The 25,804-nt window shown below is 39.4% G+C and overlaps 4 protein-coding genes across 7 annotated transcripts; 2 read left to right on the top strand and 2 right to left on the bottom strand.

The window, feature by feature from the left end:
* Window positions 1-337: 337 nt before the first annotated feature.
* Window positions 338-3,538, top strand: nudt8 (nudix hydrolase 8). Of its 3 annotated transcripts, none has more exons than XM_023351898.1 (5): window positions 338-513; window positions 1,246-1,995; window positions 2,095-2,227; window positions 2,905-2,982; window positions 3,072-3,538. In XM_023351898.1, the coding sequence occupies exons 2-5, from the start codon at window positions 1,247-1,249 to the stop codon at window positions 3,285-3,287; spliced, it is 1,176 nt and encodes a 391-aa protein (XP_023207666.1). In that variant the 5' UTR covers window positions 338-513; window position 1,246; the 3' UTR covers window positions 3,288-3,538. The 3 variants fall into 3 exon arrangements, with proteins under 3 accessions (XP_023207666.1, XP_023207667.1, XP_023207665.1); XM_023351899.1 differs by lacking the exon at window positions 338-513 and adding an exon at window positions 528-570; XM_023351897.1 differs by lacking the exon at window positions 338-513 and adding an exon at window positions 577-655.
* A 208-nt stretch (window positions 3,539-3,746) lies between these two features.
* mfrp (membrane frizzled-related protein) lies at window positions 3,747-11,671 on the bottom strand. 2 transcript variants are annotated; one of them, XM_023351895.1, is made up of 14 exons: window positions 11,019-11,671; window positions 10,818-10,944; window positions 9,934-10,042; window positions 9,218-9,343; window positions 8,886-9,050; window positions 8,576-8,795; window positions 8,158-8,288; window positions 7,183-7,308; window positions 7,029-7,105; window positions 6,806-6,954; window positions 6,584-6,714; window positions 5,515-5,649; window positions 5,164-5,291; window positions 3,747-4,313 (listed from the first exon to the last, which is right to left on the bottom strand). In XM_023351895.1, exons 2-14 carry the CDS (start codon window positions 10,872-10,874, stop codon window positions 4,089-4,091), a joined length of 1,779 nt encoding a protein of 592 aa, XP_023207663.1. In that variant the 5' UTR covers window positions 10,875-10,944; window positions 11,019-11,671; the 3' UTR covers window positions 3,747-4,088. The 2 variants fall into 2 exon arrangements, with proteins under 2 accessions (XP_023207663.1, XP_023207662.1); XM_023351894.1 differs by having other exon boundaries at window positions 10,818-11,671.
* Window positions 11,672-11,778: 107 nt separating this feature from the next.
* Window positions 11,779-18,951, top strand: LOC102229083 (complement C2-like). Its single transcript, XM_023351893.1, has 19 exons — window positions 11,779-11,919; window positions 12,047-12,153; window positions 13,453-13,600; window positions 13,682-13,867; window positions 14,281-14,463; window positions 14,585-14,683; window positions 14,791-14,933; window positions 15,020-15,161; window positions 15,286-15,420; window positions 15,856-15,960; window positions 16,107-16,244; window positions 16,340-16,449; window positions 16,527-16,656; window positions 16,989-17,136; window positions 17,284-17,357; window positions 17,797-17,888; window positions 17,970-18,102; window positions 18,179-18,228; window positions 18,322-18,951. The coding sequence occupies exons 1-19, from the start codon at window positions 11,868-11,870 to the stop codon at window positions 18,469-18,471; spliced, it is 2,325 nt and encodes a 774-aa protein (XP_023207661.1). The 5' UTR covers window positions 11,779-11,867; the 3' UTR covers window positions 18,472-18,951.
* pnkp (polynucleotide kinase 3'-phosphatase) lies at window positions 18,644-25,318 on the bottom strand. Its single transcript, XM_005804571.3, has 17 exons — window positions 24,971-25,318; window positions 23,899-23,945; window positions 23,401-23,664; window positions 23,035-23,298; window positions 22,855-22,934; window positions 22,129-22,186; window positions 21,926-22,033; window positions 21,783-21,854; window positions 21,624-21,672; window positions 21,364-21,434; window positions 20,879-20,971; window positions 20,515-20,611; window positions 20,370-20,431; window positions 20,161-20,270; window positions 19,641-19,728; window positions 19,471-19,538; window positions 18,644-19,233 (listed from the first exon to the last, which is right to left on the bottom strand). The coding sequence occupies exons 1-17, from the start codon at window positions 25,089-25,091 to the stop codon at window positions 19,113-19,115; spliced, it is 1,773 nt and encodes a 590-aa protein (XP_005804628.1). The 5' UTR covers window positions 25,092-25,318; the 3' UTR covers window positions 18,644-19,112.
* Window positions 25,319-25,804: the final 486 nt, after the last annotated feature.

The raw sequence follows: 25,804 nt of genomic DNA, 5'->3' as shown, positions 1-25,804 counted from the left end.
GGTGCGGGGTTACTTTCACCCCTTGTAGGAACGAGATGTAAGCTCTGTGACCTTAACCCGATTTTGTCTACAGCTTTCCGCAACCTTTGTGTGTGTTTTATTTATTTGTTTATGTTGCGAAATAAGTGTCCAATTCGTGTTAGCAGAACACTCTGCGGTTCATATCCTGATATCTGAGCTCTTTTAACATTTAGTGGTTTTCATTTAGACTACACAGCTGAAATTCACAGCTGGGCTGTTTTAATGTCAAACGAGAATTTTTGCCAATTCATGAACATGTTAATAAATTGAATCAGTAAAAGTGCTTGATAAGTTGTATTACAAGGTCTATATTTAAAACATTTTCAGTTGTTATATATTCATCTCGTAAGCAAAGCATATTAAGTTCAACGAGTTCAGTAGTTCACCCCTCCCTCGCCGAAAGTGACCATAACTTCTACTGCACTTGGCGCCGTTATGAGAAAAAGGAGCGGACCCAAGGGCAGCTAGCCGGGTAGCACGACGAATAACCAGGTATTGTTTTTTTCTCTCAGTGTGAACATGTCAGCTCTCGGTGTACCTTGTACTCTAGTAAATATTTTATTTATGTTATATATATTTATTTGTCTTATGTGTATTTTGAACTTGTGCGGGACATGTTGAATAGGCGCAGTTTGTAAGTCACAATTTTCAGCTATGTAACGGTTGACATTAGCTTGCTAGCTATCTGTGTTGCTAATGTTTTGCTAACTTATCCAGTTAGTTTGGGTTGTTATTCTGAAAGCTCGATTTACAGAGTAGGTCTTGACTGCTACCAAATAACTCTGTTGTGTTATTTGAATATCAGCATTTGCAAAATAATTGCCTCAAGATAAAGTAAAGCACATTAAGTTAGGTAGCAGCAGAGTTTGACTTTTGGGCATTAACTTTACCTGCTGGGTGTTGAAATGATGTCTTTGCTTTAATAAACTCTTCCAAAAATGAAAAAATTCACATTTTGTCACGTTACAACGTACTTTTCGGGTGGTTTTAATTGGAGATTAGTAAGTTTTACATAATTGTGATGTAAAGGGAAATGTTTACAAATACAAATCTGAGAAATGTAGCATGCATTTGTATCCTTTAGTCTAATAATTTGTCAGTCTGCAAGTTTAACAATGTGTAATCTGGTTCACATGACCATTTTTTTTATACTGATGAGTCAATAATTCGCACAACCTGTCTGTACATTGTTCTAATCTCTGTATGTTTTCTGTTTGTTTACAGGATGTTCAGGGGTCCACGAACACTGGTGTGTGCTTGTAATTTAAGGTCACTGCAGCTGTCAAAAGAATTTCGCCTTTTTGCTTTCTCTAAACACATTGACTCAACATGTTTGGAAGTAAGACACATTCATGCCAGAAGACATGTTCAAATCCATGAAAAAGACACTATGACTTTATGCTGTTCATCTCAACTGACGTCTTTCAGCGCAGACAGTGAGAATTATCAGCTGGAAGGCCTTATATCTGAAACCCCTATTTCCAAAGCCATTCTGAAAAGCCATTATCATCAACCTCAGGTCTCTGCCAAAACCAAAGCACCTTATGTTTTCAGCACTTTCTGGCACTGTTTATTCAACAGGACTTCCTGGCCTTTGGATCTTAGCCCGGCTACAATTTATAATATGCCAGCACTTAATCCCCGGATTTCAAACCAGTTCCACTGTCGAGCACAAACCCACTATCACTCCGTCTATCAAATCAGAACTGTTCATCAGGCTGTCCCTCGTGTAACAGACACCTGGAAGGACTGCCTGTCCCCTGAGAACGAAAATAGATGTCGACAGATCCTGCAGGCCAACTGGAAGCACTACGACATGGACAAAGTGAGACAAGGGGCCGGCCAGGCTCAAGGAAAGAACAAAGGGAAGTGGGCTTCCATCTTGGTTTCCCTCTGCTACGATAAAGGAGGACCGGCGTTTCTGTTTACTCTGCGCTCCTGTACGCTGAAGGGCAAGCACAAAGGAGACGTCAGGTTAGTGGGAGGCTGAAGACAAGCACACACAACATTTTCCTGTATTTCACATTTCATTGATTTGCAGGCAGAATACTATATTATCTGTCCTCCTTGTAGCTTTGCTGGAGGAAAGGGTGATCCATCAGACAGAGATGTAGTGGCCACTGCATTGCGGGAAGCCAGAGAGGAGCTTGGAGTTACTATTCCAGCTGAAAGGGTCTGGGGTGTCATGAAACCTCTGAGGGACACAGTGAGTGGAAGGTGTTTTGATCTGATTTGAAAGCTTACTTTGATTTGTCCCCTGTTAAATCAAATATAATATATATAGTTAAAAAAAACTATAGATCATTAAAGGGGCGGTACTAACCTGACTTGAACAAAATTTGATTTTGCAATTTGGTGACTTGAAATTGGCACCTGTCTCTTTGAGAAGCTCCCGCTCTTTCCGACGTTTCACCTTCAGCATGTTAAAGCTCAATATCCATTTACAACTTTCATGGAGTGTTGAACTGAGAAGATGTTTGTATGATGAGCTCAGAAGAGATGCAGTATTTTTGCTGATTGCTGCTAGTTTAAGGAAGCTGAATTAGGAGGGATGATCAGTGAGGCAGAGTCCAAAGAGGAGCTTTGTATGGGGTGTTTGTGAGAGCAGGCTTCAAGCACCCCTGAATGGTTGCCATGGGAGATTCAAGGATATCCCAAACATGCATGAAAGAGTCAAATCTACAGGGAGGTATTGGTAGAAATCTCCTTGTGTCTAAAAATGGCTTGACTGGAGAGGTCCACCATTCAGCAATTAACAATTCTAATTTGTTTGGATGTTTGAATGGCCCAGTCAAAGTCCAGACTTAAAGCCAGCTGAGAAGTTGGTTGTAATATAAGGAAGCTCAAGGATTGTGACTTGACAGTATATGTTGTTCTCTGCAGTCAGGGATGATGATTGCTCCGGTGTTGGCTAACCTTGGTCCTCTTGAGGAGTTGGCGTTCAAACCAAACCCAGAGGAGGTACAGTTAAATCCAAACCAAGATTGTTTTTTTTTTGTTTAATTTCTTCAAAACTTTAGTTGAACTTGTTTTGTCTGTATTTCCTTCAGGTAGACGAGATCTTCACTTTGTCCTTGTCACACCTGTCCAATCCCCAGAATCGCGGCTACACAAACTTTCGTACTGGCAACAAGTATGGATACACACTACCAGTGTTTTGTAATGGCAAACACCGAGTATGGGGTCTGACTGCAGTTGCTCTGGACCATACTATCAAACTTCTTATACCTCCATATGGATCTATAACTGAGGTTTTCAATGGCTGAATGCTTCTTTTTGTAGCAGACATTAATAATCAGTGAAGAAAATCTGGATTTCTTTCATCCAGTCTAATGTTTAATAATCTTGTTGTGTTTATTAACGTGTTAGGAGACAGATCTTTTCTCCTATGCATTCGATGATTATATATTATATTCTGTTATGAAGAATCAAGACAGCAGTCAGATTTTTTGACCTCACTGAAAGGCACTGTTGAAGCTTTTCTTCTGTTTTTTAACTAATAAAGTGAAGAAGAATATTTAAGTGTCTGACTGGTCCATATATGGCTAAAACACAAGAAAACTTGTGATGTCATATAGTGAACCAAGCACGAATAGAAAAAGAGTTTACTTACTGCTGCTTATTTCATTGTTGATCAAACCCAGACTGATGTCAAATCCTAAATAATCAAGGCATTTCATATTTGTTAAAGAACAATGCAGTGAAAAAACTATTTTAAAGCAATATGTAAGTGTTTTTTTATTTTTACAGTATTGACATTAAAGCAAGAAACTGCAAAGTCTGTTCACTTAACAATTGTTTCTTACTTCATCTGTAGGCTTGGACCATTAGTTTTAGGTCTTATTTAAAGTTGCACCACTTTAAAGGTCTTCATGCTCACGTTGCTCAACGAATTCAATAATTTCTTGGTTAAGGGTCATGCAGCTTTAGCCTGACCTCCAGAAGGATAAAGAGCAAAGGTTAAATTCTGAAGAACTTCACAACCTTACCCTGCAGTTATTTTCTAGGTAAAACACTAATATATTCAACCCCTTTACAGCAGTAAAAGTGATGTTGCAGTTTAATCTTTAAGGCTGTGAACACTCCACTGGGTCTTGTGAGTCTGGTAAGAGGTGGCAGTTGAAAGGCCAGCTAAAGGAGAAGAGGTCCAGGGCCTGGCTGCACTGCTGCTCAGCGGAGGAGCAGACTGAGCGGCAGGGCTGGAGGACCCCACCCTGAGGGCTGCACTGAGGGAGAAACATCCCACACACCAGCTTCCGTAGAGGCTCGAAGCACGCCAGCTCCATTAGCACCTGTCCACAGAACAAAGTAAACCCTGATTATCACTGTCTGGCAATAACCTGTGTTAAAAACAATGCATTGTCTATACTGATAGAACATGTTATAACAGTCTACTTTAGTTTGATTGTAGCTAACAAACTAGACACATAAGTGACATCCTAAACACTCCCCACACACCAAAGAACAAGTTATGTTTATAGTCTAAGTCTATGACTTCAAATTACAGCTCATAATCACCTCCCATAAACAGACATTATGGGTATATTATACATTTTCTGAATCCTTAGTCTGTTGAGTATTTCAGTTGTTAACTCTTGTGTCCTTCATATCCCTGGATACAAATGGGCCAAAATAAATGTATTGTTTAGGCAAGAAGTGTGCATTATTTTGGTTTAACAAGCTCTAGTAACCTCTGTGTTGTTGGTCAGAAAGATTCAAAACATGGCCACCAAACACTATGTTATAGATTTTTGACAAATATCCATAGCATAAGCCTCATCTGCACATTCACCAGTAAACAGAATTAGTCCAAAGAGGTTAACTTCATGAACTACCTATGACTAATCCACCACTTTGAAAGAGTAATCATACCTAAATATTATTTAGAAACTAAAAAACGTGTATTTTTCAAAAATTATAGTTAAGCATTGCCATCCTCAGATGGACCAAAAAATAGTGTGATTTATGGATGTATATGGTTTGATTTGGAGTGTGGTCGTTCATCCCAAAAACATTTTGTCTTTCTTTCTTTCCAAACTAGTTATTGTGACTCTTTGAAGCAATAAAGTAAAAGAAAATGCATTGGCATAGTAAGATTCTTTCAGGTGTGTTATTATTATGCGTTATTAAGCTAACTTTTACCCGGTACTGTCGCAGGAGTGTAGCGGCTTCCCTCTGGTCAGCAATGGACAGCCATATGTTGGGGAATGAGGTAAAGTTGTAACTGAGGCCCTGACACATCTCCACCTCTATGATCTCACATGACGAAGCTGGTGTTATTGTGTGAGAAAAAAAGCATACTTCAATTTCTTTAAAACAGCTGTAAGAAATCTGAACTCATTTAAATTAGGACATCTTTTGTATATGAACTTCTTCTATTTCCTTTACCCTGTTATGAACAACAGATTGTCTCCTATGTCAACCGCTCAGCAGCAGCAGACAAAAGAAACTGTCAGTGCTTCTTGATTGAGGCCGGTGATAACATAGACTCACTGAAAGGAGGGTAGGTGGAGTTAGCACAGCCCTGTTCATCAGCACCGTCTGAACAGTCACTCCATCCGTCACATAGCCACTGCTGCTGAAGGCACTCCCCTGTGCTGCAGGCGATCTGGTTCGGGCCACATGTTCCTTATCAGGGAAAACAAAAACAAAGTTGATATGATAATTGCATGGTTTTAGGTATGCTGGTTTTTCACTTTCTCTTGCGACATGTTAAGGACAGAAACATTTGCATTAGAACCTAATTGCATTTATATTTATAGTATGTTATGAAAAGGGCAAATCTACAGTGCCCTGCAAAAGATTCAGATTATCTGTTATCAAACAATATCAATAATTTTATTGGGCTTTTCTGTAACAGACCAACACACCGAGTAGCTGTGAAGGGAATAGAAATGCAAGCACCGATTGCAGAAACATAACAAATAAAAATTTCAGCTCTTCTTGAGTCAGTGGTAACAGTTACAGCTGCAGTATTTCTCTACCACCACATGTAGGAACTGAAATTCTTCTCCATAATTCTCAGCTCCAGGTCTTAAATCTTCATGGCCTCTACAAATGTTTATCTAGGGCTACTTGTATTTAGCTGTCTGAATGTTCTTGTCCTTGCTGTAAAAAATCATCTCTATAGCCGCATGCTGCGGTCGTTATGAGAAAATCAAGCTGACGGTGTGTTCAAAATGATGTGCAGTGTTCTTGCTTTGCTATAAATGATGTTATGCACTATTTTGTGTTGGTCTGTTACATAAAATCCAAACACATAGAAGGGGAATGCATACTCTACTTATACTATGTAAAACAAATCCAAACCATGATACCATCATCACCACTCACATTTTACCTCTATGCTCCAAATAAATGAATAATATGAATGTTTATTTAATTCAAGTTGTACAATTTGACAATAAATTAGTGGAGTTTCAAATAGATGGATAGTTTTTCAGTAACTTTTAAATACATGAGCATTAGCTTATTTTCTTTTGACCCATGTTGAAAATATGGGGGTGAAATTAGAGGGATAATAAGAAACAAGAACACTAACTTTATTAAAGCAAAGACTCACTGTTCAGCATGGACACAGCCTGGTATGTTGCGTTAAAGCCGCTGTCTGCCACACCCTCATCTGCCACAAACACCACTGTCATGTGCGGGCCTGAGGAGGTCAGGTCTGGTGGGAAGGTAGTACCGCAAAACCTATCACCGAGGCACAACAGCTGCCTTAGCTCAACTCTTGAACTCAGGTGAAGGAAAACACAAATGATATTACAGCTAAAGAGCCTCTTACCTCCCTAAAACTCTCCCGGCTCCAATGCTGTTGCTGTCATGAACTTCCACATAGTCAAACTCGCACACATCCTGCGTCTCTAGACTGAAGTTTCTGAAGCTTAGCGTGATGACATGACCCTCATCAACAGATATATGCCACACGCACAACTAGGGAACATAACAAAGGCTGTTACTTTTCCAGTTATTAGTAATCTGGGTGTGTTTGGTTGTTTCAGAATTACCTGTTGGTGAGGATAAGGCCTGGGGTGATTTGGACTTGCCAGGTAACCATACGGCCCAGACTTCTGACCACCACATTCTGGAAAACAACAGTGATCACAGATCCTTTCTTCTTAAAGATTACTGCTGGGTTTACAATAGCTTCTGTGCTCTCACCTTTATTCTTATGGCTACAGTTTGCCTCATCTGTTTGGTCATTACAGTTTGGATGACCGTCACACACAGACTCAGGCAGCAGGCACCGGCCACCATCACACATGAACTCTTCTCTGCTGCAGCTCTCTGAGGAAACAGAGAAGATCCTGGGGTGAAAGTGGAAATGAATGTGAGTTTGCACAAACATAACAGAGGATCCCAAACTTTTCCAGGCCATGGCCCCCCAAACAGCATTAGCTTCTGGCCGAAGTCCCCTTTTGAAAATCCACAGACAATGCTACAAGATTTATAAAGAAACATTAACTTTTAGATTTTATTTTCTCACTTTCATTCACTATTCAATAATGATTACATACATTTACAGAAATGCTCTTCACATCTTCTAATTTTAGGTGGTAAAATTTAGTTTTGTGGTGGAACATTTTCATCAGATAATTTTAGCAGATAATTTTCTTAGAATTTTGATGTCTGACTAATCTCCTGACATCAAAAGTAAGAATTCTGAGAAAAAAGTCAAAATTCTGAGATTTTTTCTTTTTCAGTAGCCCTCATCCTCTTCTGCTAATTGTATTTAATTTCCACAGTTGAGTTTTTTGCCACACTGTCCTTCACAACAGGAAGAAAAAAAAATTGTTACCTTAACTCCTTTTCTTATTGTGAACTTTTCCATTTCACTCTTCCTATATGCTACCTTGAGGAAAGCAACTTGATACATTTGAGTAGCAGCCAATCAGGAAGATGAGTGTGGCCCTCTTTGGGACAATAAAGGCAATTTCTTCCATCCCTGCCTTTCAATAATGATAGAAAAACAGATCGCATTTATAAAATAAATAAATAAATAAAATGAATGATTTAAAATGTAATTTTTCCAGTTAACTTTTTTCCCCCATATCTTCCCTCCAGCTTTTTGAGTGGCCCTCCGGGGGCCGAGGCCCCCTGTTTGAAAAACACTGATCTGGAACACCGAATACTGACTTTGTGCGGGCAGGACAGCTCTATATTGTGCAGCAAAGCCGGTGCTGGCGATGCTGCTGTCAGAGTGGAAGGTGACCCATACGGTACTGCTGTTTGTGTTGATCGTTGGTGGGGCGACGTTACCACAGAACCTGAAGAAAAAGATTCACTTGAATAATTTTACTATGTTTCCAGTGTTCATATATTTTACCAATGTGTTACAACACAAAAGGTTATTCCTGAGTAGATAAAAATTTTGCACGGAGTACTTTTTGTCAAAAGTACTACAAATATTTGCAAATCTTTAGCGCCATCTTGTGTCATTTTTTAACACTTCTTCCGAGAGATTGAGGTTTAAATCTTACATTGCAATTAAGCAGCTTAAAGTAATAAAACTGTGGCAGATTTAGATTTTCATCCTGCCTTCAACCTGACTGACCTGGTGAACACTGAGGTCTGCTCGACCTGCTGCTGAACCTCCAACCAGTCAAACAGACAGGGGGACGGTCCCTCCACCGCCAGATAGGAAACACGGATCTGAACCAGGTGTGGGAGTGGGACCCGGATCTCCCAGATGCAATGTGAGTTTGAGGGGTAGGAACCAGGGTGGTTTGGGGAACTGAAACTGCCCCCTGAGTCAGTCATGACACCTCCACAGCCTGAGAGACAGAAAGGAATATTTTATTAAAGGAGAAAAACAAATATACACTGAAAGAAATGAGAGTCCTGTTGATTAAGGATAGATGTACTTGTTTCAGACTGGGGGATCACAGCAGGCTGTGGTATGGCTGTGCTGTCCATGTGACTTTTGTTCAAAGGTGCTGCAGTTGAAGTGAGGGGCACATCATGTCCTGTGCTCTGTAAGCCTGTAGAGGTTATTGTCAGGTGATTGTCCACTGCCTGGCTTTTCAGTTCTAAAAGAAAAGCAGGACATTATGAGAAAATGACATACATCTGGGCAGAGACTTTTGTCTACTGTACACTATGTGGTGGACATTTTAAAGTCCTTTCATCCATTCTCTCAGTCATTTTTAAATATGCCTTATTGCATCCTGAGCAACTACGTGGAGCAGGAACTCACGAGTGAGAATAAGAGCCAGTGCCAGTCCAATGGCTGTTAGCAGGAGCAGGGCAGCAGCAGAGACCACCACCGGCCCCCACCCACCACCTCTGACTCTGAGCCGCATGGAGCACATTTCCACAAAACCTGAAGGACAAATTATGCATTTAATCTGGTTTTAAATAACTTAATTTCCTCCTACACTGCAAAAACACAAAATCTGACCAAGCATTTTTTTCTCTGGCAGATTGTTTTCACTTACAACATGGGAAAATGGCTTGTGGGGTGAACTAATCTGATAGTGGAACTAGTACTTTTTATCTATATTAAATTATTAAAACAAGCACCTATATCTTGCTGAGAAGTTGCTTATAAGTCAGTTTTGTCTTATTTTAAGTGTACTAAGATATTTGCACTAGTACTAGACAAAAATACTTGGTAAGATTTTGTGTTTTTGAAGTGTAGCTTAATAAAATGTAAAATGATGAGCAAAACTAAAACATTTCATGTGATTCAGTCTCAGAGTTCTGTTTTCTGTGCAGGTAAACACAAAGTAATGGACTGATTTTACTGTTTTCACAGTCATGAAAAAACTAACAAGTCTACATTAAATAAAACATGTAAGCTAATTATCTCTATATTCCCTCACTTAGTTGTCAGTATAATTTATTGTATGTAAATCCAAGGTTTAAAAACTTTAAATAAATGAAATGTCAGTCAGGGATTGGCTGACTCACTGGCTGCTGGGGGTTTGATTGGTTCAGGAGTGGATGAGGAAGTCCTGAAGCCGTCCACCCGCTCCTCCTGCTCCCCCTCCAGCTCAAAAGCAGGATTACAGAACACATTCTGTAGAAATGAAAAAGGAATTAATTTTAACAAGATTTTATTTACTGAAAACTTTTTAAATAGACAGTAGGCTATAGGGGAACATAGTCTTCCTCTTTCAGATGTACATCCGGGCTGTCTTGTTTTTAGCTAGCTCAATATGTTGACCTTTGTGTTTTTGTTTTGTTTTTTTACATCACTTTGAAAAGAATTGTTTCAATAAATTGACATCGGAGGATTTTCACAAATAAGCGGCCTGTTAAAGATCATGCCACATTGTCATGGTTTTATATTAACTTTGACCACACCACTCCAGAGCATTCAAATATTTATTTAAAGCAATTTAGAGAATAATCTGCTGGTGTGCTTCATTGTCCAGCTGCATAACCCAGATGTTTTGGGGGATAAAAGTCAGAAACGGATAATTGCTGAGATGTGATAGGAGGCACATCTTTCAAAACATTTACAGACATCATTAAGATATTTTCTGGCCAATGTCTTTCATATTACTGAATCTTGAAAACTGGCCTACAGTGAGCCAGGTAAGGCCTCAGATGTTGCTTAGATATTGTTGTGGGTTCTCTTAAGATGTTGTTGATGAGTCTTTGATACTCTCTGGATTGCCCAGATATAACAAATATTTAGTAGGCAGTCCACTCCAGGAAGTGCTCTGCACTGTTCCATATTTTCTACTTTTATAGATAGTAACTCTCACTGTGGCACTATTGTTACTTATGAAATTAAATAGTACCAACATTAAAATTATCTACCATCAGGTTATTGCTTTCCAGCTTACCTTATAAATGTCAGAAGAGTCAGAGTAAACAGAGACCTGGCTGAGATCAGACATCATCAGTCTCAAAGGGAAATTCTGATTCTGGTCAGCAATCCTCTCCAATGGTCCGGCGTTTTTAGGAATAAATCTAGAGGGACATCGCAAGGACAGAAGTGTTTCTCTATTAGAATTTTTGAAGGACATTTTTCAGAGTTTTCTTACCATCATGCATTTTGCCCAAACAGTTATCCTCCTCTTTGACTGTGAAAACTTCCAGTCTTCGATCCTCCTGCACATAGAATTTCTTTGTTGGTGATCCGTAACCATAATTCTCATGAAAATCAGCAATACAACCAAGATATTTCAGAGGAAAGGAGTTTTAAGCTACAGTTGTCAACATAACCATCCTCGATGCTCTTTATTTTTTGTATTTTACTTGTGTGTTTTTGCTTGTATGGGACTGGCTACAAAAGGGTTTCAGAAAGTTGTCCCCAGTGCTCAGCAAAGCCGTGTCAGCTGAGAGGACTAAGCCCCGAGAAGGAGGGAGAAATTAAAGCGAGGGGGGCTGTTTGGGGTTTGCTAAATGTTTGTATCACTTAGGTTGTACAGAAACATACTGTCGCATGGCTGAGCTAGAGCGGCCTGGTGATCAAATATTTGAGTGCAGACAAACATGAATGGACAAACAGAATTTTAGGCAACTGGCGAAGTCGGAGCAGTGTTAGTTACTGAGGATTAATTTCAAAAGTTTGAGTTAGTAATAACTAACTTTGGGAATAATAAATCTGTTATTTTGAATATGCAAAGTTGTCTTTTAATGCCTTATTAGAGAGTCAATAGTTTACTTTGTAAACAGAATCATTCAACAGAAAGGGGTAGTGTCACTAAAAACGAAAGTACTGAAATAAATCTACTTTCTGCCCTAAATTGCTCAATCCCTCTGTCCTCGTTTGGTAGCTGGATGTTAATGGGTAATCAGTCATCAAATAAAGCCTCTGACTGCAGGAAGACTCAGAAGGTCCGTTAGTGGTTTCTTAAAAACAGAGAAACTGAACTCTGCTGAGTCTGATCATGAGTATTAAATCTGCACTGTGGATCCTTGTTTCCATCACCGTCCTGGAGGGTGAGTATGTCAGTTTTATTCAATATTTGCAACACCAAATGGAGATTGTTTGGTGCAAAATGACTGGTTATATTTGCGTGTAGAGGTATGTGTTTGTCTCAAACATTTTTAACCTGTTGTGCTCCAGTGTCTCCACAAGAGTTGGACTACTACTCTGAAACGTACGATGACCAAGGACCTCTGAACTGCTCGACCACGGAGACGATCAAAGGCGGAAATGTCACATATTCAGAGGTGAGGATTATGAATTGCTCCCCACTTTATCACAGCAATGTCACACTGCTATTTAAATAAGGTGTCACATTTATATCAACATCTTTATCTCAACAAATTAGAATAATTGTCAAAAACTTGATAGATTTCAGTGAATTAGCTCAAGAAGTCAAGGTAATTTAATATACATAAATTCATGACCTACAGAGTGACCTTTTCCTAGCATTATTTTCTGTTAGGGTTGACTTTTATGGCTCCCAGGTTTTGGTTCCTTTAGCAGTGTGGGTAGGTGACCTCAAGTCCTTCTGGAAAATAAAATCATCCTCTGCATGAAGCTTATCGGCAGAAAGAACCATAAAGTGTTCTAAAATTTCCTGGTCAACAATTTGGATAGCTTTGGACTTAATGACCTGAAGTTGACCAATACTAACAGGTAGCAATAGTGGTGCCATATCAATAATTATGGGCTGAATTTGATATGTTTTGACTTTAAACCTGATTTACAATTTGTATATCTTTACTTGGGACTTGACTCAAGTGAAAGACTTGAGACTAGTTGTGAGTTGCCAACAACTGACTTAGTCCTTTTGTGTGCGTGGTGACTCTTAATGCTCTGGGTTTTTTTCCACTTAACTTCCCATCAGTGTGCTTGAATGGAGCACTCTGTGAAAAGAAAGCCTCTTGCAGCCACCTTCAGTGGCTTATTTTCTTTGAGGAGGATGTTAGGGACTGTCAGCCAGTGAAGACCATATTATACATTTATGTATCAAAAATATTTTTTTTATTACCTACATGTAATATTCTAATTTTCTGAGAGCTAAACCTTGAGTTTTTATTAAGTGTAACCTGTAATCATCTAAATTATTGTGATGAAATTAATAAGTGTTATCCCTCTGTTTGGATGCTATAATGAGGTATAATGAATGAGTTTCACTTTGAATCAGTATGCAGAAATAAATTCACCTTTCAATGATAATCTAATGTATTGAATTGTAGAATAATTTAATGAGAATGATAGAATGATTTGTGATTTTTCAAAAATATTTTATGAAGCTTGTTTGGCTGATGGAAAAAGTAAAAAAAAAACAAGAAATGAAAGAAAATAATTTAAAGAGTACTAAGAAGAATGAGTAGTACAGTCAAAAGAAGAAGCATGTAGAGTGAAATATCTTCATCTCCAACACTAACATGATTTAATTACTGGCAAAAGGAGCGAGAAACATGAAAAAGAATCAATGTGGGCTTTTTTATAATTAAATTATTTTTTTATGTATTTTTTCCTGTATTTACCCTTGAATAAATAATGTATTTCCTCACCAGGGAGGGTTGGAGGGTAGTGTGATGACCTATCACTGCAATCCAGGGAAATTCCCATACCCGGTCAGCGACAGGATCTGTGGTGCTGATGGAGAATGGTCACCATTGAGACTGCCCAGTGGCAGGCTTGTATCCCGGCCCAGTTGCAAAGGTAACATTTTTATTTTCCAGAATCCTCACCTGCGTCCTCCCCCGTCTGCTGGACACCATTCTCTCTCCCTGTCACACACAGACATGATGTGTCCGGGTCAGCTGCAACTGGACAATGGTGACTTTTGGCCCAGGGATCAGTGGTTCCCAGTTGGAATGACGCAGAGTTTTTCCTGCCATAGTGGTTTCTCCTTTCACGGGTCAGAAAAAAGAAACTGCACGCTGTCTGGAGAATGGACCGGCACCACTCCAATCTGTCGCAATCATGGTGAGGAAACAATGCAAAGATTGTTCATTGCACGTCTACGCTGTAGGTGGAAAGTGATGTGTTACAGTTTAAAACATAGAACCTTCGCTACATGATGTCTTGGTAGGTTTGGATTTGGGTTTTATGCTTTCCATTTTCAGATGGTGGATTGTTCAGAAAACAGAGCTTTTCAAAGTTTAGATATTGTTCTATACCTGCTTTTAACTTCTACGAAACTTCATCCATCACATGAAATCCCCACAAAATTTGAATTTGTGGTTGTAATGTGACATATGAAAATCCTTAAGAAGTATGATTAATTCTGCAAGACACTTGATCATTTTTGTAAAGAATAAAATATATTTTCAGCATTTTATAAACATGGACATCAATTTTGTGCAGCCTCAGAATAAATCATTATAGTATGTTTATAGTTTTTGCAGCCAGTGAATGTAGGGACCCAGGTATCCCCCCAGGGGCCAAGAGGTCAGGGGACCGATTCCAGATAGGGGACAAAGTGACTTACCGATGTCAGGCTGGAATGCATCTGCTTGGGTCGGCTGAAAGGGTTTGCCTGGAGAACAAGGAGTGGAGCGGCTCATCACCATGGTGCCAAGGTGATAACTTTTATTATTTCCATTAGAAAGAGCTCACACAATAAACTCAAACATTATAACTCCACCAGCAACAGAATGTCCAGCTTTTTCCTACATTCAGTGCTTTTGTGTTTTATTGCAGCCCCTCAAACTTTTGACACGCCCAGCTCTGTGGCTGCAGCCATGGCGGGATCACTCGCCGGCGTGATGGATGTTCTCTCTCCGGATTCCAAAAAGAAAAGTTGTCTTTTTTTTTTTCTTTTGTGAACATTAAGTTGTTTTTATGTTAAAAACAAGTCATGTTCAAATAGAAGAAAAACTGTCAATCGTGTGCTTGTGTGTAAAAAGATGTTAGCAGATCATTTGCCCGAAGCTTTCTTGTGGCTGAAGTCAGTCGTATGAACGTCTACATTTTGCTGGACACATCAGGAAGCATCAAGAAGGACAAATTTGAATTGGCCAGGAATGCAACCATTGCTCTGATCAGAAAGGTTTGTATGAGACAGAGTCAGGGTTAAAGTTACAATAGCATCCTACAATAGTCTGGGTCTTTGAATCTTACCCTCTGTCCTTTTAGCTGGACAGCTACGACGTCCAGCTGAATTTCCATGTGTTGTCGTTTGCCAGCGAAACTATAGATATTGTCAGCATCCTTGATACGGATATAAGTGGGGATTCTGATTGGGTCATAAAGACTCTGATGAAGTTCGACTACCACAGTAGGACATGGCTTGTTGTAAACTTTACAATTAAACCGAAAATCACATCCAGTTTCCTAGTGACTTAACGAATTCAACCAAGTGAATTTTAAAAAAAACTAATCAGTTTCATTCTTTGCTGCAGGTCACGGCCGTAAGACGGGCACCAACCTTTACTCTGCTCTGGAAAATGTCATGAACACAATCAGCTTCTTAAGTGAAAACAGAAACAAGAACCGTTTTAATGAGACTCAGAACATCATCATCATAGAAACCGATGGTAAAAACTCAAGAGTCTCAAACACAACTGTAGATCAGCAGTTCTCTTGCTTTTTAGAACAAGTGTAGAAAAATACAAAACACTGACCTTGCACACAAAAACAAGCACATACATCACACCCCAACGATGATGAGTGTTGCTGAGGCCTTCATTGTGATATTCTATTCCATGGTCCTTTACTTGACTTTACCTGATTCAGTTTGATGTCATTTTGTTTACTTTTATAAACAAGCTTGTCCTGTGTGTTGGCTTGCTTCAAGACACCTTGCAAGTTTTATTTTTAAGGAAACTAAAGAAATAAAATGCTTTACCTGTATTACCATAGCGATAAGACAAGCCCTTTTGAAAAGAACTCTAGGTTCAAAATGAAATATTGTAGTAGAGATATTGCAATAATTGTGATGCTTCTTTTTTGTTGTATTTTTCTAACTGCAGGTTACTCCAACACGGGGAAAAAGCCTGAGGCCGCTCTGGACAGGATCCGGAGCTTACTGGGCTACAGCACCACACAACACGATCAGACGCATGAGAAACTGCTGGGTAGAATGACATAAATTGATATTAATGCACAACAAGGATTTTGATTAAAGATTTTAATTGACAAATTTGAAATGACAGATACACCGTATCAGAAAATTATCAGTGCAAAAATAAAACATAAAAATAAGAGAGTTTGATGTTTCCAGATGTCTATGTGTTTGGTGTTGGGGAACAAGTGAACAAAGACGAGTTGAACTCTCTGGCCTCGAAGAAAAGTGGCGAGAGGCATTTCTTCGTTGTGGAAGACTTCGGCTTACTGGGAGAAGTGTTCAACAGCATCATCAGTGAGTAGCAGCTCTCACTCAGTGCAAAACCAAACACATTACTCAACACGATTCGTCTCTAAATGGAACCAAATTTATGACTTTCTATTTACCAGGTGACAAAAGTGTGACAATGTGCGGGATAGCTCAGGAAGACATCACCGAAGACCAGATGTTAGATGGCCTGAAAGCCTACACCAGGCCTTGGCACGTCAACCTCATATCTGTAAATGCAATCTTTTTCAGTTAGAAGAAATTGGTTAAAGTTGGCTGTAATCTTAAATAAATTCTGTCTCCCTGTAGATCGAATGGCCACGTGATAAATTACACTGTACGGGATCTATTGTAAGCCAGAACTGGGTGCTGACAGCTGCTCACTGCTTTGGCAAAGTGAACACAAGCAGAGTCCCAAGTCAGCTAAAAATACAATATGGTAAGGAGATGAAATTGTCAATAATTTGTAGATGAAGGCAAATATTTAGTCTTGTAAAAAGAAATGTTCTCATACAGATGACATTTATTCTAGATTAATCTTTAAATCATCAAAGATTAACTTAGTAAAGGTTTGCTTAAGCAAGAATACATGCAAGGATATCACACTTTTTCCACAAGATTAAATTCGTATTTATATTACATATCTACAGTATGTCTGGAAATAAACAGATGGATTTTTCATTCATATGTTGTCTTGGAAAGGGTGAACATATATTATACTGAATTCAAATCCATTATGCTGACATTGTAAACAGTGTTTTTGGTTTCCAGGTGGAGGAGAAGTGGACGGCAGCAGGGTGATCACACACCCCGATTACAACAGCCTCAAACTGAAAGGGAGGAATGTCTCAGAGTTTTATGACTATGATGTAGCTTTGGTAGAGACAAAACAGAAAATCCCATTGTCCTGGGAAGCCAGGTGAGACAGATAACAGTAAAGCAATCTGTAAATGCTTCAGGTCAGCACACGTCTGATTGAACAACTTCTTCAGGTGGAACATGTTTAATTATGAATGCATACAGGTGTAGTTTGTGAGATTTATTTAAATAAAATGTTTTACAACAGGCCTATCTGCTTGCCATGTACCATAGCGGCCTCTCGAGCCATGAAAAAAATCAACTCCACCTGTGAGCAGCACAGTAAGTAACTTTTGTAATGACGGCACTTGGAAAAATGTAATACTACAGTTGTTGGTTTTTTATGTTTTTATGATGTAAATGACTTTGAACTGCCTCGCTACTGAAATGTGCTATACAGATAAAATTTTACTGAAGAGGAGCCCTGCGTTAAAAGACTTAAGACTAGAGTGGTGGTTCACCCTGAACACACAGAGCTAAAATTAAATGTTTTAGTTTGTTTTAAAGTGGTCTAGACCTAAATTCAATTGATAATATAAAGTTTCTTGGGAACATTGCATTTCAAAAACTTTTTTTTTTCTTCAAAGTGATCAACTAATTTGTTTCTCAATTAGATACAATGAAACACAGAGGTTTGTTGTAGCATGTAACAGTTGAAGGGAAAGCCTAGCTGTGTCTCGTATTTGTTCATAAACATAAAGCTGTAAGCATGTTTCAACAGGGGAGGAACTCCTTTCACAGACAGTGACTACTGCCTTCTTCATCCATAAGTCCAGAGAACGGAAACAAACTCATATCCACCTGAAGAATCAGGTGAGTTTTCTTGATCAATCATCATAAATCTGATAGAAATTCTCCTGGTAAAATAAAGTGTTGTGTTTTCTCTCTCTGCAGAGGCCTGCCTGTGTGGAAAAGGCCAGGCTGACACTAACTAAACCCACAAATGTATCGCTAGACGAATATGTGACTGAAAATTTCCTCTGCTCTGGAGGTACTGCAAATTATCAGGATGGCATCAGCTGCAAAGGTCTGGAATCTTCCAATTCAAAAACAGCAACAGAGATCAGTACAGGACACAAATAACAGCTACACCTCTGTTACAGGCGACTCTGGTGGATCCCTGTATCTGCAGAAAAGGAAGCGCTTCTTTCAGGTCTGAAAACTTTTAAATAGGGGAAAAAAAGAAGAGTCGGATCATCATGAGTCGTGTGTTCAGAACCAAACTCTTTTCTGTTTTCATCGATAGGTGGGAGTGCTGAGCTGGGGCACCATAAACGTGTGTGAGATCCAGCTGAAGATGAGCAAAGCGGACGCTCGAGACTTTCACATCGACCTCTTCAAGTTAATGCCGTGGTTGAAACAGCACCTGGGGAAGGACATCCAGTTTCTTCCTTAAGAGCCAGAGAGCAGGTCCAGGACCATAGAGTAGAACAGAACAGAGTAGAATGCTAACAAATACCTGACTTAATGCAGATTGTAACCACATGCAGGTCATTCTAGAAAGATAATAGTTCTGTTGAATAAAAATCTAAAATGGAAACAAATGTTATTCAACAGTTGAAAAATAAAATGTAAACTTTATTCTGAGTGTTAATGTTTCTGTACTCTGAACATTTTCAGATGCAAACCTTTCAATCCAAAAGAAACTAAGACTTTTCTTCCCACTACATGATATCATTAATCACACCACTATTCAGGTAGGAAGTACAATTGTCCAGTGGAAACAGTGAAAATTTGGAGCAATGGAAGTAAAAAAAAAAAAATCTACTTCTGTTCTTACATTTTACCAGTTTATTTCTCAACATATAGACAAAAGCGTCTCTGTAATGTTGAAATGCTTCTTGCAAAATTATGTCAATAAAATGAGCTGAGCTAATCTGCTTGACATCACTGCTACTTAAAGTAATTACCGTACTTCAATGGTTTAGTATGTGAACTAAATAAGCAGACTGTTTATTAGCTGCAGGTCTATTCCAGTGTCTTTCCTGAGGTCTCATCTGTTATCCATCGTTGTCAGAACCGGCTGCAGGAGTCCGGTCACCCCTCAGAGAACTGCCTGAACAAAGTTTCAGACTGTCTGTCCTGGAAGTGTGGAACAAAGTGGATTTGAAGGATCTCAGAGAAACCCTCGGAGAGATTTGGAGCCACAAAATTTTTCCTGCCCAGAAACAAAAGACAGATCACATCAGTTAATTCATAAAACATGTTTTAAACACACCAATTTTTAAAAAAAAAAAATAAAACAAATTTAGCAAAAAGGACACAATTTGAGCAAGAAATTTGAACAAAATACTAATTTCAGTCCACATGAGCTGCCACTAAGAATGTGCCTTTTGGCTCTAGAAAAAGTTGAGCAACATGACCGAGGCCGCCATTGCAGGCCAGTTTCACTCACTTGTAGCTGTGGAAAACCATGTCGCTGACCTTAGCATGTTTGCTGTTAGATGGAGCCATCTCACGGAACTGAGAACAACAGTAAAAACAGACAAGGCTCCTCACAACCAGAATAAAACTGAGTCATGTGTTTAAAAAAAGAAAAAAGGGGATGTGTGAAATTGGTCATACTCTGTTATTGTGCTTGGCTTGCTCTAAGGTGGCAGTGAAGAAGAAACAGCGACAGGACACTCCTGCTGCCTTGGCCACGTCCAAGTATCTGCAGAAACCCCCACACAGGTCAGTTTATTCTCATAATGCAAGACTTATTGTGTACAAAAAATGGAATGAACATGTTTTGTGCCGCACATAGACCTATCCTAACCTTGTCAAGGAATCATAATAGGTCACCTATAATGTTTTATTGCAGACTGCAGAGCCTTATTACTGAACAATAATTAACACCTGAAAGCATCAGTCATGAGAAAAGTGACTTGAATTAGATTGTAGAGCAAACACTCCTCCAACACAAACATTAACTAATCTGTTTGTGTTAAATCATTTGCATTTGTGACATGATTCTTCTGCAGATTGTTAACATAAAGGTGGACCCAGTGAAGTGGATTGTGATCATCAAACTGAAACATAAAAGCGACACACCCACCCAAACAAACAGAGAGAAAACACATGGGAGGTGCTGCGACGGAGCTACCGTTTGCGAGACTCTCGGTCTGGGTTGGTGTTGTCCACGGCGACGCTGCGGCCCTCCTTCAGAGCTCGCTCACATGCCGACACGCAGTTCTGCCAGGAGCCGAGCGTGTCCTGATGCGGACGGAAGTGGAAACAAGTTTTAATGAACTGAAAACCAACACAATAAGACTCATTCAGTTAACTGAGCTGAAATATTCAGGATCTACTCGCCCTGTTGACGTAGACGTAGCCCTTTGGAACAATGTGGGTGTGGAAGAAGGAGGATTTACCAGCTGAAAAGAGAAGACAAAAAAAGAATATCAGGGTGTTGGCGGACAGACAGACCAGAAAGGTGACATGCCCCTCCAGACAGTACCTGCAGGGTAACCCACGGCAACAATAACTTCTGTCTTGGTGCAGATGAGTGAGGCGGACGGCGGGTCGAATAATCTGCAGCTAGAGTCGAGCTTCCGCTAATTCAGAATGAAAGACAACGATTAAGATGCACACAGATTACATTATATATCTACACAGAAGAGGCTTGTCGACCTTGAACTATAATAAGATTTTTGTAAAACATATTGATCATTCCCTTTTAACATAATTAGGGCTTCACCAGTTCCCTGATTGGTTTTATGCTGAGCCAGAATAAAGCCCAACAGAAGAAATGACTCATTCGTGATGAATCAGAAAAACATCTGTGACACCAAAAAGAGGATTCAGAACTAAGCTGTACTCACAGGATCAAAGTCAGGAAGGCTGTAGGGGGCGCTCTTCCATCCTAAAAAGTATTCTTCTGGTGTGTAGAACTGAAGCCCAATGTTCAGCGCAAACTGCAACAACAGGAAAAAAAAAAGCTTTGAGCTCCACTAATCTATTCACTGACATCAAACATGATGTTAATGACTTGGTGGAGACAGGAAGTGACAGGAGGATAAAGTTCCCACACATTTTCCATGGAAAAATTTCAAAATGTTCCAAATTCACACCTAAAATCATCAAGCAAAAAAAAATTATAATTTAGAGCAGATATTTCTACACTGAGCTTTCAACATGGAACCTGCAAAAACCAGAGACAAACATGAGAGAAGGACACAAAAAGAAAATATGAAACAGTGGAAAGACAGAGAGGGGGAAGGAATGAAGGAGAGGACAAAAGATGGGATGCAAGGAAGGACAAGAAAGATTGTTTGGAAGGCAGAAGTAGGGACCTTGGAGCTCTTACCAATCTGTCACTGCAGGAGAAATCCTTCTTCTTCTTGCCCGGAGCCCAGTTCTCCGGCCTTCCTGCAGCATCTAGATACAAGGAGACGGTCAGGATGCCATGCGGATTTGTTAACCTACGTGTTATGGACCGCTACAGATTCAGCTGACACATGATTTGGTTAAGTAGTGGAGTTTTCTATTTTGATATCAAACATAAACATAAAAAAGAGAATATTTATTATATCGACATCAAAGCCACACACCTAAGCTTTGACTTACCTCCTACATAAAAACTCTGGGTCTTGTCGACAGCCACCCCATCATTAGCCTGGCCAGGAAATACAAAAGAGACACCATGCAACAAAATTTTTATTGATTCTTTGTTTGGTTTCTGGTGGTGAAGCTGCTATACATCAGGTGTGACAGGTGTGTACTCACTTTCTCACACAGGTGATTCCACATTCCCATCACGGGTTTCCTGTAGACACCAGGGCCGCTGGCGACAAACACCTGCAGCGTGGAACAGGAGATCAGTCGCTGCTTGATGCTGAAGGAATCTGTGCTGAGAACCTGAGACCAACCTGCACAGGCAGCTGCAGCGTGGTGAGGATATCCTCCACTTTAGACTTGAACACCTCTGGTATCAGTTTGCCCCTAGCGATCCCCAGCTGGTTGGTGAAGAAAACAACCTGCAACAGGTTACACAAGCATGTAAAATCCAACAGAACTCCACTAGGTTTATTCTTCTAAAGTTAACCAGTGCAGATGTTTTAGTCCTTCGCACCTTATAGCCTTTTTTGAGCAAGCTGGCCAGCCTGGGCTGAATCTCAGGGTACAGAATCCTAGGAAATTCACATAATGAGAGTTAAATAATCTACATCTGTTAAACACATACAGTTTTTGAACTCTTGAATATTGTTCATGTTACAACCACAAAGTTTATGTAACTGTTTAGTAACACACCAACACAATGTTACTGCTGGCGAGGGTGATACTTTTTACAAGTCGTCATTTAATGAGTTGTGAGGTAGAACTTGCTCAAGCCGCCCCCCCATCACATGGCCAAAAGATGTTTTAGGATTTTGCAATACAAATAAATATCTGAGAAGTGTGATTGGCATTTGTATCCAGCATAATTTACTTTAATAATTATAAATAAAATCTAGAAACACCAAGTGCCAACAGTAGCTATGGCTCCAGTGCGTTGTTGACACTGTTAAATTGCTCTGAGGGCAGTTGTGGCAACAATCTAGTAGTTTGCCACCATCACCAGAACTTTTTTTGAAACAATGCTCTACTTCGACTTGGTCCATCACATGAAACCTCATTAAAATACATGGACACTTGTGGTTACAAAGTCAAAAAATGTGAACTTGTCCAAAAGTTATGCTTTGCTAGACTCTGTAGGAGGCAGACATGGCTGAAATCAGAACAGAGGAAGTGGAACTGCACATACTGGAAATAAAAGAGAAACAATTATCAAAGAACACATAGAGGAGAATGAACATACTTCCAGTCATCAGGTGCGGTGGGAAAGACTTTTCCAGATTTGGTGGTGATAATGCATCCATCAATATCAAACCCAGCAATCTAAAAGCAAACAACAAGGGTATAAACCAAGTTTAGTAGTACGTAGCACAAACATACCAGAAAATCTTGTGTATTGTTCCAAAAAGGAACCGTTCCCCACCTTTTTGCTCGCTTTCACTCCTGCAGCTGTGTAAAACATGAGGGTTCCTGTCTGCTGCCAGCTGCTCTTCACGCACACCTTTGCTGGAGATGAAGACGGGGAAGATTGGGTGTCTTTTTTCTCCTCTGTCATGTTCTTTTCTGCAAACTCCTGCAGCTCCTTTAGCTTTTCCTCAGAGAGTCTCTCCTCCTCATCCTGCTCATCTAATTTCTGTCGCTTCACCTCAGACTGGTCCCTCTCTGTGTTCAGCTGCCTTTTAGAAGCCTGAACAAAAAAATATACATCCAATCACTTTCACAATCATATAAATTTATTTGTGGTGCATCATAAATCGATAAGACACACGAGAAAAAAATGATGTTTTACCTTAGAGGGAGAGACGGAAAAGAAGTCCTTAATACTGCGTTTCGGAGACGGACTGGATTCAGCCTCTGTCCTGTTTCTACCTCCTTTAGTCTTATCTGAGACTTTCAGGTTCCTCTGTGTCATGCTGCAAGTTGAGCTCAGAGAGACGTCCAGTGTAAATGGGTGGCGCTGGTTGACCAGGTACAGGGTGCCTCCGTGGGTAAGTTTACCTGACTGACCCCGACCCAGCTTCTCACCATTTACGAAACTAGGATTTGGCCCAAGCTGCAAAAATATGGCACATGTGGACATTGGACTCTAGAATCTCCAGGGTAACACTTTGTTTAATGACTCCAAGATAAGCAGGGTGTGTGTAAGGGGAAAGAGAAAAATGTGCTGACCTCAACTTTTCTCATGAAATAAAATAACTAACTTGATGTGTTAATGTTGCATAACCTGACAGTGGTGCTTTAATTGCAGATAACTATGATACCTCTCTGGGTGGGTGTGTTCCCATACCTGAGTAACAACCACATCCTGCTCTGCATAACAAGCCACCACCTTCACTGAAACAAACACAAGGGCTGTTAAAATGGATACGGCACATGATCACGGAGGAGGCATTATAATATGTGTGTGGCTTACTCAAACATAGGTACAATGAGTCACAGAGAGTGCAAATATTAAAGCAAAACACACATGAAAGATAGGAGAATATTCTTTTTAAGCTATCAGTATTTTCAAAAAGGCTTATTTGCAGGTTTAACATAAACTAGAGGAAAACAACAGTTCATGAATTGATTTGGCTGTTTCCCTTAAGTTTAATATTTAAGTAGTAACACTAATTTAAAGCTCTGCAGACATAATGCAATCCGCTATGCACAGATTCATATTTAACAGTCAATACAGGGATGTTGCTAAGGCAGAATAAAAACCTATTTTGTCGTACGACTGGAATATTTCTGGTCAAATTTTGACTAGTATATAAGAAATTATTTTTGAGCTGCACAGAGCATGTTTTTCTTAATTCTGAGCAGTTTATTCCTTTTCAATGCAGACAGCAGGAACCAAACCCATGTTTTCCACCAAGATCAATCAATCTAAAAATAATTATATTTACCCTATTTGCCAATACACGTTTGAAATAACATCACTTTTAATCTCATAAAAAGCATCAGATAATCTTTACATTTTAAAATTCTATAAATTTAAAGACATATTTTCAAATAAGTCTCCTTTGATTTAGGCTGCTTTTCAAGGAAGTCCCCAAACTCCTAACAGGATCCATTTCACTCATTATACAAGTGGTACTGAGTCTTTCATTTTCCCTTCAGTAACTAACATGAAAGACAAAGCCAAAAACACACTGAACAAGATGATATTAATAGTTAAGTAGTAAATAAATTAAAATATTTAATATTTATAATATTAACATATTAAAATATGTTATGTTATATTATACTTGGGTGGACATTTTCCCTCCTTTATGTACCCTCCTGATATAGATCTTAGTGAGCACATCAATAAATACATTAAAACATTTGGCATTAAGGCCAGCAGCGCATTGTTATTAAGTTTCTCTCTGCCTCACCCTGGTGCCTGGAGCAGTTCTTGTCGGCCACCCCAGTGTCCGGACCCCGGCCCAGAATCACAGCCCGTCCGTCCTCCAGTGGAATCCGGATCCCAGAAGGTCCAACCAGCGCCCACGACATCTGTGCAGCCGCTTTCAGCTACTTTTACTAACCATTTAGAGCAACAAGGAAGGCAAACATAGGACGTTCTTTGTTTGTTGGCGTTTCTGGATCTACTTTAAAGATGTGTTGAGGCTAAGAAAATTAAACTGGAAAAAAAATTTCCCGTTTAAAATCTGCAAAAATTGTGATTTGTTTAGTTGCAAGCTAGTTTTGCAGAAGGTGAGTCTGCCAACTAGGCTCGTGTAGAAACGTGCTGTATGTTTTAGTGTTCCGCAATGACTGACACATCATATGCAACATGGAATATAAGTTGAACACTTTGAACACCTTAATCTGTTTTGTGTAGTCAAGACAATAATTTACTAATCAGTTTATTTCAGTTTGTGGTGTTTAAAAAAAATCAATGAAATATAATCTGTACATTTTATTTTAGTCTGAAGCAGTGAGATCAATTTAAAGTTAGTGTGAGCTAAACAGTAGTTTATTTTTGAAAGATTCATTTTTAATTACACATTTTTTTTAATGATGTATATACAAAAAGACAAAAAAAAACAGTAGAAAAAAGATAAATTAGTTTATCCTTAATGCAATTTGTCTGTTTTTTTCTTTAAAAAATTTGCTTTGGGGTGGTCCAACAACCTAATACAGTTGGTGAAGCAGACATGACATGCTCATTTAAGGAATCTGCTGTCTGCAGCTTGACTGACTAGATTCTTATAGTTTCACACAAG

This window comes from Xiphophorus maculatus, chromosome 18 (genome assembly GCF_002775205.1).
Source record: "Xiphophorus maculatus strain JP 163 A chromosome 18, X_maculatus-5.0-male, whole genome shotgun sequence".
NCBI classification, from domain to species: Eukaryota; Metazoa; Chordata; class Actinopteri; order Cyprinodontiformes; family Poeciliidae; genus Xiphophorus; species Xiphophorus maculatus.
Note: the sequence above shows the minus strand (reverse complement) of the source record. Positions and strands in the feature narration are given on the sequence as shown.